At 31.7% G+C, this 14660-nt stretch overlaps 1 protein-coding gene across 11 annotated transcripts in view; it reads left to right on the forward strand.

Moving 5' to 3' along the window:
* Nucleotides 1-14660, forward strand: part of pyd (zonula occludens-like protein polychaetoid) — a 487007-nt gene that overhangs the window by 462395 nt on the left and 9952 nt on the right. For 6 of the 11 annotated variants that reach the window (XM_075290588.1, XM_075290597.1, XM_075290592.1 and 3 more), the window contains 7 exons: nucleotides 1065-1298; nucleotides 1518-2137; nucleotides 2199-2359; nucleotides 5083-5176; nucleotides 6537-6765; nucleotides 9263-9527; nucleotides 9605-9737. In XM_075290588.1, the coding sequence (XP_075146703.1) occupies nucleotides 1065-1298; nucleotides 1518-2137; nucleotides 2199-2359; nucleotides 5083-5176; nucleotides 6537-6765; nucleotides 9263-9527; nucleotides 9605-9737 (1736 nt within the window). Of the gene's footprint in view, nucleotides 1-1064; nucleotides 1299-1517; nucleotides 2138-2198; nucleotides 2360-5082; nucleotides 5177-6536; nucleotides 6766-9262; nucleotides 9528-9604; nucleotides 9742-14660 lie in introns of those variants that run through there. The other 5 variants (XM_075290590.1, XM_075290599.1, XM_075290591.1 and 2 more) reach the window with 3 other exon arrangements.

Consider the following 14660-nt stretch of genomic DNA (forward strand, 5'->3'; position numbering starts at 1 on the left):
TTATATGTATTTGTATATATATTATAAACTATTTTAACTAATTCCTATATGTTGCATGTTATGTTTTATGTAGAAGTAGTTTGTCCAAATACATGTATCAATAGTCTAGAGTTTCACACATTAAAGCTTTTCCATCCAGTCACAACCAATTCCATCCAACCCCACTCAGTCAGTGAGCATCACATTTTAATTTCGAAAATTCCTATTGTAAAACTTTAGAACTTTTTGTTATTGTAAAATAATAACTATAGATATACCAAGAGTTTATCAAAATTTTGTTGGAAAAAACCAAAAAAAAAATCCAAAAACAACAAAATTTAATTTGTTTTTAATAATGTTGCTAACTTAATTGTTTTTTGTTTCATCTTTTTTTCTTTTATTTATATCAAATACCAAAAAAAACACCCAATACAACAACAACAAAATCAATCAATCGAAATCAATCAATCAATCATCATCACCAATCAAATCAATCCTTATACATCATAATGGTCATATCCTTTGCTTATATCAACAAAAAAACAAAAACAACAATCATTATATATTCCCCCCACCCTCACCCTATGTAACAACAATGAAAAATGGACTAACATCTACAACAACACCCTTACTATATAACTTGTGTCTTTGTCCGCAAAACAAAAAAAAAACAATTTAAAAATTAATAAAAATGTGTCCGTCCTTATCTGATTTTGTAATTCGAAATATTTACGTTTATTCCGTTACGTTACGTTTCGTTGAATGCTTGGCAATCAAACGTATTTACTATTACGTATCGGCATTAATTACTCTCATTTACGTTTTTCTTTGTGTAAATCATTCGTTTTGTTTATCATTTACGTTACATTACGTTTGTTGCTATTTTTATCCTGTTCATTTGAGTACATTTTTAAATTCTCCCTTTTTTGAAAAAAAAACAAACAACTAATGCTTTCCCACAAACACTTGAAAAATTCCCTATCCCAATCCCGAAAAATCCCAAAATTCCTTGTCCCTTATATCCCCACGTAATGAAATTTGATTTATGGCACAAAATGAAAACCGCACACTTGCAATACCCAAAGCCTGTTGAGTCCTTATCCGATGACTTCCTATTCCCAATGACCTCAAATCGTTTGTCGTATGCATCAAGTCCTGAATCCGATTTGGAATTAAGTCCCGGGCCGTCGGCATCATTATCTTTGGGCAATTTACCGCAATTGGTGAAATCAAACTCTGATCCTTCGATTGCCACAAATCAGGATAACTTGGATAGGGATAGAGACATAATTGGTGAAGGATTACCACCTCCATATACGGTAAGCGGAAAACAAACAAAAAATATATTAAACTAAACAGCAAACACTATAAAAGCAATTAAAAAACAGCTTTCATACCACATACCATACATGGATGTGCATGCTGCCTATTTGTTAACCCCTCTCAGAAGATAATATCGTAATTAAATCATCTACATTTATACTAATTTCTATTAACCTACATCCCAATATACATGTCTGTTTTTACCCTCGGTATAGATTCCGTTCGATCATACCACCACCACTCAGCCACCACCAAATCGTCGCCAGACAATGGATACCAGCAAATATGGTGGTTACAATTCCAATTCAAATATCCTCAACTCTGATCCTTCAACACCTTCGACAAGGCCACAATCGTTGTATGGTATAAATGCTCCAGATTTGCCACCACGCATTGATCGTCAATCCAAACCGGGTCCCAATGATGTTGTTGTCAGTCCAACCAACACAACCAACACTCCATCGCGTTCAAATAGTTCAGGTGGCACACTGGGTCGTTCGGCTCAAGAGCGCCTCTTCGGTAAAGCCATTGTGAGTGATGATGTCCAGGCCGAATATATTTCAAGAAATGCAGCCACAAATCCCAATGGCAACGCTGGAGACACTATAGAAAGGCACCATGCTTCATTGGAAAGGCAAGCTCGTTTGAATGCAGCCCAGTCCAAAATACCTGGAACAAATGCGACATCTGCTATAGCAACTTCACAGCAGAATGGTTCAAGTTATGATAGTGTGTCTAGCTATGATTCTTATAATGCTTCACAATTAACCATGCAAAATTTGGGACGATTGGGTCCTAATGCTCCGGATGATCTCAAATCAGTGCCAAATGCTAAGTAAGTTATTTTTTGTAAGAACGATATTTAATTTTTAAAACTATTCTTATTTATCTTTTAGTGCTGGCCGGCCTTTGCCCCCCGTTGGAATGGGTAGCCAACCAGCTGATTATGCTCGTACCACTCATGATCATCGAGTGTATGGTGGTGCCAATGATCTAAATCGTCAGAGTAGTCCAGGAAGGCCACCATATCATGATATGAATGCAGCTAGAAATATTGGTAAGTTATAATCATATATAAAACAAGCAAAAAATAAAAATTAAAAAAAATAAAGTTTTCTGAAAAAAAAAAACATAAAAAATCGCTAAATAAAAATTTCACCAGAATCCTCCAAATCCCTTGAGAGAACCAGCAGAAATATTGTTTATAAATCCTAGTTTATTTCAGACCGCACTCAAGTACCATTAACTAAATTTTAGGTTTGTTCATTTAAATAAAACCAAAACTTTGGGTTTTTAAACCGTTTCTGACTTTTACTTGAATTTGGGATTGAACCCGTAAAATGTCTAAAACCTACATCGGTTAATCGGTTAACCTGATTCCGTTATAAAAACCGCAACCACATAGTGACAAATTTGGGTAATCCGAAATCCGGTTTTTGAATATCGGTTAACCGGTTTTCAGTATTTCTATGAAATTTCTATATACTTTGTCATATGTTTATTCGGAGAGTCTAACGTCAATACTGAAGAAGTGAAACGGGATTGAACCCGAACTAGAATGTCTAAAACCGGCACTGGTTAATCGGTTAACCGGATTCCCTTACAAAAACCAAAGCCGCATAGTGAAAAAGTTAGTAATCCGCTTTTGAACATTGTTTTATGTATTTCAATGAAATTTATATATACTGTCATACTGAAGAAATGAAACAACCGACTTATCACAGCACGTTTTCAATAATCAACAAAAAATTCTCATATTATTTTTCGATAAAGGTACCTACGGAGAAAATTTTTTTCTTTTACAATACTGTGATTATTACGACCGAAAAACTGTCGAATGCTTAGCTTCGTAATTGGAGCGTGTTCAATTCTTCCTTATGTTAGGTTTAGTTAGATTTTCAAGGTCATTTGGAAATTTAATTAATGGAAAAGAGTAATATGATATTTTTTCTTTTCAAGAATAAATTATTTACTGGAATAAATAAATGAAAGTTCTTCTCCTTTTTCAAATAAAATAACATGCATCCCAAATATGAGAAATGGGCTGTTAATTTTATTTACAATTTTTTTCGGTAGAATAAGCCTAGTACTTTAAAACTTGTCTAAAATCAAAGTGAGAACTTCAGCTGTATTCTCGTTTTTTTTTTTATAAAAAACCTAACATAAAAAATACTATCATACTGAAAGTACAGCATAAATTGCTCCTTAGTTTTTTATATTACAAGTTTTATTTTATTACAATTCATTGTAAGAAATTTTTGAGAAAACTTTCTATAAAAATAAAATTTTGACAAACTTTTCTATAGAAATACAATTTTGACAAAATTTTCTATAAAAATAAAATTTTGACAATTTTCTGTAGAAATAAAATATTGACAAAATTTTCTATAGAAATAAAATGTTGACAAATTTTTCTGTAGAGATAAAGTTTTGACAATTTTTTCTGTAGAAATGAAATAATAAAATAAGTGTTAAACTCTTTTTTATTTTTTTCCGTTCCGAAACCCCGGACGTTCAATGGTATTCCAAATTTTGTGAAAAAAAATCCTGTAGAGAAACATTTCCAAAATTAAATCGATCAAAAAATTTAATAATGCTGTATTTATTTCAATTTAAAATGCAGGTAGAACAAAATAATTACAGGTATAAATATTTTAGGTCAAATTAATATTAAAAAAATGTATAAGTGAAAATTCAATAGTATAAGGTATATAGACATTTTTACTCCTGGAAATCCCCAAGTAAATGTTGCCTCTAAAAATCCACCTAATCGTAAAAACTCCCAAATATATGAGGAACACCCAACCTGACACCACTGTGACTTTCAGAATTTAAACTTTTGCTGAATTTTAAATGTTTATCATTGGCCCTCAGAAAAAAGCAAACAAAATTTTTTATAGCCGTTTTAACTTTATTTTAGTTCAAATTCAAATTAGTTGATTACGTGAAAACACAGGAAACAATTTCACTAAAATTTTTCCAATTAAAATTTTAATTGAGTTTTAAAAAATATTCAATTAAAAATTTTATTGATTCAACAAATTTTTTAATTATTACGTGTATTACGAGTTAACAGCTGCAAACACCGCTCAGAATCATCAACACGTTGTTGTTTTTGGTCAAATGTGAGCTCGCGCGGCACCCATTTTGCACAAAGCTTCCGCATATAGAAATATTGATGAATGATGTGACCAACACGTTCCTTTGATATCTTTAAGGCCTCTGCTATCTCGATCAACTTCATTTTACGGTCATTCAAAATTATTTTGTGGATTTTTTTGGATGTTTTCGTCGGTAACCACCTCTTTCGGGCATCCACTGCGTTCACCGTCCTCCGTGCTCATTTCACCACGCTTGAATTTTGCATACCAATCAATTATTGTTGATTTCCCTGGGGCAGAGTCCGGAAACTCATTATCAAGCCAAGTTTTTGCTTCCACCGTATTTTTTCCCTTCAGAAAACAGAAATTCCTTTTTTTTCATTTTTTTCACAATAACAAAAGTTGCTTCACAAAAGACGCTCTATCTCACAAACTAATTGACTTACAGACGTCAAATTTTGAAGGTTGGTACTATATAAAAATAATATGCATTTAATACTAGCGACGCCATCTATGTGTCAGACCGGGGACTTATCAGCCAACCTGTTATACATATCTCGGTGCAATGCTTCAATTAAAGTTTCCAAAAAAATTACAATATTAGATGATTAAACAATTTATGCAAATTATAATATTTTTTAATAATTTATTTAATTTATAACGTAATTTTATTTTACAGATCCACGTAATGGCACACCTCAACGTCCCTCAAATTTGGGTCTCGAGGGTAGTCCTCGAAAGGTTGAAACCAAAACCGATTATGGAAAATACAGGTATGTTTTTCATAGATATTTTAAATAATATTAAGTAAGAAGTAGGCATTATATTTATATTATTTATAATCAAAATCAATTATGGTTTATACCTTTACTTTGATATGGGCTTATTAATATTTAATGTAAATATATACCAAACATTAATTATACCATTTTTATTTCTCTCTTATTTTATTTGAAATAAAATAAAAAAAAATTAAAACTAACTGCATGCATGCTATACTGCAAAACAAAAACAACAACAAAATGTATCTTCTGAAACGTAACTATAAACTCTAAACATTTCCCTTGAATTTTTGTTCATTTTAAATACTCATATTTCAAATAATTTTACCCATTCTTTAAAAAAAAATAAAGATATCATTTCCATATTCATCCCTTTCACATACATTGTCCATCTGTTCAACGGACACTTGGATCAGTGTCCCAGAGCAAATGTAGTGCTGTGCCATCATGCATGCCACCTAAATTGACCTGGCGTCCTTGTAGGCCAACAACTGGTGGTTATTTTTTAACCACTGGTTACAATCCAAATCCAGCACAAATTTGTAGCGTCTCACGTCGACCACGAAGACCCCTTGTGCAAAATATTTCCATTTATGATACATTAGTTTGAATAAATTTTCACTTGTATTTTACGTTTTTTTTTTTATTGTCGTTCGAGAGAACCTTCAAATAGAGAGAACCTTGTATTGTTAAATAAAATTCATCTAATTGTCAAATGTGTTTGTCTTTCTTGCCCTGTGTCTACTAATATAGTCCCTACCATGGTACAATTATTTGTAAGTTAGCCTCACTAGCCCAAAAATAACAACAAAACAGCTCATGTCAGGAAAAAGTAAATAAACAAATACAAAAATATTTGTTTAAATTCTGTAAGAAATGTTTATTAATGTTATGGGAAACCATTTTGAGTAAAAAATATTGAAGTGTGTTCAAGATTTTGAGCATTTCCAATTTTAGGTACTTCTTCCTTGTATTTGAGTTATTTCCGAATTTATAATTTCAATTTAATTTTTTAACAACAACAATTTTGACTTTTGTACAACAATAAGTGTTGACATTTTGATTAGCCCTCTTAAGCCACCTGATGAGTTAAGGATTCCTTATAAATAATATATCATGGTCCCTACCTTAATATTATTTTTATTTTCAATTGTAGAAATAGTCCTTTGTTTTATTTTTCGTATAAAAAAATATAAAAAAAAATATATTTTTATTTCATTGTATTTCTTTTTTTAATGTTTATCCATCAATCCATATTTATCCGAATCTCCACGTGTGTCTTTTTCTTACCATATGTGTTTGTCTCAACAACATTACTTCGCATGTTTTGCTATTATTGTCTTTATGGCAGTCGCAATAATTCTGCGTCTCAAGCGGACTACAACAAAATACCCAAGAATCCAGGCATGCCCCATATGGTAGTACCACCACCCAATGTCAATGGAAATATGAATGGCTCGACAGGACCTAATGGAGCTGGTGGACCATTTAAACCAGTTCCACCCCCAAAACCGAAGAACTATAGGCCACCATTACAAAATGCCGGAAATGGCAATGGTCCAAATCAATGGGAAAATCAGGTAAGTTTTTTTAACATTGGCAATAATTCGTGTACCAAAAAACATCAGTCGTCGATGTTAGCTATTATCAGCAAAGTTTTTTCTTGAGTGTTACCCTACCAATATTTTTGATTTTGCACTTCTTAGAATCTCCATTACGTCGAAAACACAGTCGTATAATATATCTAAAGCTCATGGCTAAGCTTACTTAGCAGAGAATGAAGCCGCCGATTATTTTTGGCGAGTTCAAGACACCACCGATTACCTCAGCTGAAATTTAGCCGTCAATGAATCAAAATACATTCATTTTAATCTGAAAAAATGCTTATAATAATTTTATTTAAAATTGAATGAAATGTTGAGCAGAGAGAATAAAAACACAAGAGGACGCCGCCGACTAGTCTTTGGCAGTCGACGCCGCCACTGAATATATCGACTCAAATTTAGCCGCCCAGCAAAAAAATTTGGAAGTTCTTCCAAAGGCACAACTTTAAAAGCACTTCCAGAAGAAGCATTTCCAATGATGTTCTTTATTTTAACTACCCAGGAAGTTCTTTTAATTCAATTTTTTATAACTTGGTTTTTTCATACTTTTAATGGATAACTTTAACTTTTTTGATTTCAAATAGGTTAAAAACGGAGTAAGAATTCATAAAATGGAACAAATCATTTAAATTTTGTCGACAAAAATGCTGAATCCAATCTGAAAAAATTGTGCATTTTTGAAAATATTTGAGGTCAAACGTTTCCGACAAGCGTTAGAATCCGTTAAAAATTATAAAAAATTATGAAAATTATTTATTTGACAAAATATCACAGAATTTTTTAATTTACATCCAAAACATTGAATTCGGATCACACCTAAAGAAGTGATGCAAATTCAGTGCAACGGCTGTTGAAATGGAGGACTTCCGTCCTATGACAAGCCCATGTTAAATTCATCGCTTCTGCGTCAATTTGGCACAACTTCCGGATCCAAAAAGAACATTTTCATTACTTTTTTGGCGACGCTTGTTTTGCTGGGCGCCAATAGCAATTTAATAATTAAAATATTGATATAAATCAGAAAAATGTGTTACTAATTGTTATATTTTTCGCTAAAATTTTGAACTTTCACAATCAATTAGTATTAAGTTACTATAATAGTTTTACAAATAATTAGATCAGAAAATTTTAATGAAATGTAAATTTTATTGTAAGATTGGTTGTACAACTAATCTTATTACAATTCGGAAAACTTCCAATTGATTTTGTAATGCGCTTTACAGACTATCAGTTATTCCGGACGGAATGTCGGTGTTTGTAAAGAATCTTACAGTGTGTCGGATCAATGCGACTTGTCGGCGATGACTAAATAATCGGTAAATGTGTTATCGATCCCATAAACATGCAGCAGTATCGATTATGCCTTCGGACTTAACTTATAATGTGCTCAACATATGGGATATGTTCGACACGAGCACTGTCGTCCGGAATAACTGATAGTCTGTAAAGCGCAAAAATTGGTCGGCTTCATTCTCTGTTCAGCAGTCAAAACACCGCTGCCGGTGGCAATAAATTGAGGTGGCAATAAATTGAGTGAATTTTTAATTAAAAAATAATTAATTGACTTTTTAATCAATCTACACCCTCAAAAAAATAGCTTTCTGTAACATATACCCCAAACACATTCTGCTTCAAGCATATATATTTTCAGGATTGGTCCAAACAAAATATTGTTTGTATTGGTCAAACCTATTATCTTTCATCTTAGGCATACATTGGTAGAAAAAATTTTAATGAAATTTTCTTTGGGTGGATAAAAATATATGCACGTTAATTGGTTACTTCCATTCTTGTACTTGCAGCATACTCTCTATGTTTGCATCCAAACATATTATATTTACAAAAGTTTTATGTCCCAAACATAATATGTTATAACATATTAACATATATGTCCCAAATATGTTATGCTAGTATGTTCACATGCTAGCAGTTAAAAATATTGTGATAAAAAATTTGAGTTCCAAACATATCATTTTTACACCCAAACATATGAAAAACAGTCTTTTTCGTCCGTGTAGCAATACTAAGTTAATTAAAAAATGATTGAAACATTTTTAAATTTTTAATAAAAAGCACTAAATCGGTTAAGGTGATTTCAAATTGTTATTTTATTAAAGTTAGTTAATAAAAAATTAATTGAGTATTGCAATCAATATCAATTAAATTTTTAAATGAATAAATTAAAAAAAAATAATTCAAATTTTCTCAAGAAATCAATTACTTTTTCTATGCCCAATTAAAACTGTGATTGATGTTATCATTTTCGTGATTGAAAACATTTCAATTAAAAAATTAATCGGATTAATAAATTTCTTGATTGAATCAGATAAATATTTTTTTGTGTACGTGCAGGTATTGCCAGTTTATTTTATATATGGTCCCAACCCAATTATACTTGTTTGCTGAATAAACATGATTATTCCAATAGATCTCTTGGATTTTATTTATTAAGATATTTCTTTCATTTTTGCAGGAACCTGGCTCTCCACGTTCACCCAATGGATTTTATTACCCGCCAGCTCCTCAACACCATCACTATGGCCAAACTCCTGGATCTCCACATACAAATTCAAATATGCAGCCAACATATGGTACCAACAATAATTATGGTCCTCCTAATACTCCTGGTTATCCAACTGCCAATGGTTACAATGGTAATGCTACATCTCACCATTATAATGGTGGTAGTGGGACAGGACCTTATATAGCGCCCCACAGGGGTATGCCACCACCCATAGGTAGGTAGTTTTTGCTATTTTTTCTATATTCTTAGTAGCCTATTTTGAAATTGTAAAATCAAACTTTAACTAATTAGGTAATCTTCCTCCTCCCCATACCCCGGAACGTCATGGTTTAGATTTGGCCGGTAGTCGTGAACAACGAGGTTCGGCATTTGAATTATATCGTAAACCACAAATTGGAACTGCGGGACACCATCACAACATGAGGTAAGTTTTTTGCACCTTTTTTTTAACTGAATCGTAATGAATTTTGAAAACCAAAAACAATACAAGAAAATCCCTAGTAGCAATTCTTGTGTTGAAAACCATCTGTTATCCAATTAAAACAGAAACCCTTCTCCTAAACTGTCACCTGTCGTAAAGTTTTCCCCCCTCTTCTAAACTTACAATTGTGTTAACGAAAAATGTTTTTATTTTTGTTTATTAATACATTTCGTTTATAAAAATCATACGGAATTACGAATTACGCATACATTTTAAATCAAATCGCTGACATTTTCTAACATCGGTTTAAAGGTCATTGTTTTGAGTCGTTTTTTTTTCGTTTATCATAATCATGTCAAACTTTGTACATCTACCATTCGTTATTTTGTATTCATAAAAACATTTTCCAAAACAAATTCGATTCGATTCATACACATCAAATTAGAACAAAATTCAAATTCATACATCAATAGATATAATTTTTGTTAAGCCCATTCGAAATACAAGATTTTTTTTTGAAAATTTTACAGAGAAAATTTGTTGTGCCTTAGTATTCTATACACACTTACACTTAGATAAAAAATTTGTATCTTTTTATATTTTGCAATAACCAATCAAAAATAACAAACATTTTTCAAGAAAAATAAAATAAACAATTAATTAATAATCTAAATCGGTCGGCGCACTACTAAATGTTTGGCTATGAGAAAATGTTTCCACGTTCAAAATGGGATGATATTAGGCCTGCTTTGTTTTTTTTTTTTTAACCGCTGATGACAGTGTTGTACATTTCGGTACTGGCTTATGGAAACAAATACTCTGTTTTCTTTTAGTCCGTCGAGACTTGGGTATCCAGTAATAAAAGAAAACAAAAAATGCACTATAGTATGTGAAAACTACACTAAAAAAATAAACCCACCCGAAAGAAAAATGCCAAACGAAAAGAATTTCTTTACAAATTTAAGAAAATATATATTAGACATAATTAATCGTTTTCACTTGTATAAAGCCGTGCCAAAAATTTTTTTAATGTAAGGGCTCTTCATAGAATCCCCACCACGTCGAAAACAGTCGTATACCATATATAAATATGAGAAGTTGTACTACGCTACGTTTCTAAATTAAAAGGTTGTGAGAGTATGCAAATGTATCCTGCCAACATTTTTTTAATTTGGGGCGCTTCTGAAAATCCCCACTACGTCGAAAACAGTCGTATACGATATCCAAAACTTGTCGAAAAAGCGCCGTCACTATTGAGAAGTTGTACCACGCCAAGTTACTACAAAGAAGTATCGCATGAGTGCAATTATTAGGTGCCCTTCTGGATACATTTAGAAGGACGCCAATAAGAGCCCCTTCAAACAATCAGAAAATGTGAATTTTAAGATAGTTGTAAAAGAATCATTGTGGTCAAGTAAAACACGATTGTTTAGACGTTTATTTATTTTATTAAACAAAACTATCACTTTATTCCATTTGGAAAGTAAAAAAATCATTATCGTTTTTATTTAAATAAATTATAAGAAGCTAGTTGTGCTTAGTGTTTCACAAAATATAAAATGGCTCTTGTAACAATAGTGATGGCAAAATACTTTCATGCGAATAGTGATGGCAAAATACTATCACAGTTGGCGATCGTTGCAGTGTCTCTTACGAGTCGGTGGTAGCGATGAGGATGAAATGGAACTTTGCTGGCAAATTTCATAAAAATATTGCTTTTAGATTTCTACATTTTTTTTAATTCTCTTTTTTTTTTGTTTTTAAATGCAAATGTCACATAACCCATAGAATGTCCCTATCGCTACAAAATCCACAACAGCTATTTTCGATTTCCAAGTAATGCTGATGTACTAGAAAAAATGTCACTTTTTTCCATTTTGAATTTAGTCAACTTTTGACCAAAATACCTTTCACAATTTCAAGTATATTGTGAATATCATACAACAGTGATGGCAAATTTTTTTCAAAATTTTTGGTACATTTCCCCATCCAAGTTGACGATTGTTATCTATGGTAGCGATGGAGTGTTAAGAGTCTATGGTAGCGATGGAGATAAAATCGAACTTTAAAATGCTAGCAGACGAAAATGTCGTAGTTTGAAATACAAAAATATAACAGACACCGGCTGTTTTTTTTTTAGAAAACTCTGTTCTATGAGTTTGTTAACTACACTCGTTTCGACATAAGGGTATCGATTAAATTTGCAATACTTTGCGAAAATAAAAAACTCTTCCATCTCTATTTTTAGTTTAGAAATCCACAACACCAACCATTGCCAAACATTTTAGTGCGTATACCACGAAAGAGATCGTTATCACCAGTGCTGAAACATAAAATAAACTTTAATCATTTATTTAAACGAAAATAAAACATTTTTCGGGTTAACGTATTGTATGTATTTATAATACTTTAAAGTCTAACCTCAATTTTTCCGGTTGGGGTTTTAAGCTAAATTTGTTATCATTTAGAATTTTTTTATGGTCTCAATTGCATTAACATAAAAACATATTTTAATAATTTTTTAGATATTCTTTAAAAGGTTTTGGTAAAAAATGTCTTAATGTCATTTATAAAAAAAAATTTAAAAGAATTCTTTATGCTCTTATAAAATGATAAAACTAACCCCTGAATATTTTTTTCTAAATATAGCTAATAAAAAATATTAATCATTTCTCTTGAAGACCACCATACATTTGCTTTAATTTTATACTACATATAATCATATTTGGTGCATTTTATTTGGGTCAAAGGGCTTTAACCATTTTTCTATTATGTTGTTTTTGAATTGAAACCTTTTCAAATGAATAAAAATTCTCTTGTTTTCTATTCAATTGGTATTTGCAAAATAAAGATCAAATTTTTTTTGTGTAAGTTATATTTTGAATGATAATTATCAATATGAGCGTAATATTCCAGGAATCGAAACAGTCCAAGACTTCAAATATATATTTAAAAACAATTATGTGCGCGATTTTCTTCGAATTCTTTCTAAGCTTTATTTCAGTATGTTGTTTTCTTTTTTTTTTTTTTGTACAAGTATTTCGGATAGAAATTATATAAAGGAAGCGATTTTTCAATGCAAAGATTTTATTTTGCAATTATTCAAATAAAATTACATACCGCATTTTATATGGCTACTTATATCAGGATTATAACGATAGCGTAAATAAGCAACAAAGCTTCTCTCTAACTTCTCAGTGGATCGTGTGAAATTTTTCTGGGGCGGCTATTGACATTCATGAGAAAGAAGAGAGAGAGGAATGAAGTCGTCGAGTTACGCTGTCGGTTTTAATGGCCGATGACTATATGACAGAATGAAGCCGCCGATTTATAGCATTCCGAAAAATTAATTTTGCAAACAACTTTGCTTCGTAGAGATGAATAAACTATACGTTTGATTGTATAATTAATTGTACAATTAATCCCTTCGCCGATTTTAGGTGCCACAGCAGAGAATGAAGCCGACCCATTTTTTATTGGCGGCGGCTGATACCAAAATTTTGTCTCTGCTGGCTTAACGGCTAAACCGATATAAATTTTTATATTCGGCGGCGAACATATTTTTCATATCTTTTGAGCAAGATTTTTGCGAAATTATTATAGAAACCTAATATCGAATAATTGTGTATCGAAAGTTTATAATTTTTGGCGGAAAATATAACAATTATTAATAATTTTTTTTTCTGTTTTTAATAAATATTTTTTATTAATTGGCTAAATTTGAGACGAGATGAGTCGACATTTCGGCGGCTGCGTCGACCGCCAAGAAATAGTCGGCGGCGGCTAAAATCAACGGCGCGATTCGGCGGCTTCATTCTCTGTGCCACAGGCTATTTTTCGTCATTCGACACGGCGCCACGTTACTATATTAAATTATGCACAGAAGGGATGAATCCCTGCCAACATTTTTTGAATTTGGGGGCGCTTCAGAGAATCCCCACTACGTCGAAAACAGTCGTATACGATATCCAAAACTCCTCCGCCGTCACTATTGAGAAGTTGTACCACGCCAAGTTACTACGAAAAAGTATCGCATGAGTGCAATTATTAGGAGCCCTTCTGGATACATTTAGAAGGACGCCAATAAGAGCCCCTTCAAACAATCAGACAAAGTGCATTTTAAGATAGTTGTAAAAGAATCATTGTGGTCAAGTAAAACACGATTGTTTAGATGCTTATTAATTTTATGAAACATTTATAAATTCTCATAAATATAACATTTATACGGCTATCACATTTAACACATTTTTATGCATTAATAAGAGATTGATGTTGAGTTACAAGTTTAAGTTAAATGTTGTAGCGTCTATCAGCCAATACTTTTATTCCCAATGGAGGCAGGGTGTCTGGAAAAATATTTGAAAAACTATCACTTTATTCCATTTGGAAATTAAAAAATTGTTCACCAATTTACTTTTCACAATTTTAAGCGTAATAACTATGTTTTCAGCGCTTTATTTTCGTTTTCATTGAATTAAATTATAATAAGCCAGTTGCGCTTGGTGTTTCACAAAATATAAAATGTAACAATAGTGATGGCAAAATACTTTCATGCGAATAGTGATGGCAAAATACTATCACAGTTGGCGATTGTTGCAGTGTCACTTACGAGTCTGTGGTAGCGATGAGGATGAAATGGAACATTGAAATGCTGGCAGGGAATAATGTGCCCTTCGCTCTATACTTTTATTCGTATAAAATGCCTTTCTCTAAAGTGCATCTTATCGCCGTCAAAGAATGAATAGTCGGCTCATCTCGACTCATTTTTAGCCACCAATTAATTTCTTATATAAATCAATAGACTAGGATTTATATAAGAAATTTTTTTAATAATTGTTGTAATTTTTGCCAACATTTTGAATCATCCACACAACTCTTTAATAATTTTGCAAAAATTTACATTTTGAATGAAATGTAAAATAGATT

The sequence above is a fragment of the Haematobia irritans genome, chromosome 1 (genome assembly GCF_050003625.1).
Source record: "Haematobia irritans isolate KBUSLIRL chromosome 1, ASM5000362v1, whole genome shotgun sequence".
NCBI classification, from domain to species: Eukaryota; Metazoa; Arthropoda; class Insecta; order Diptera; family Muscidae; genus Haematobia; species Haematobia irritans.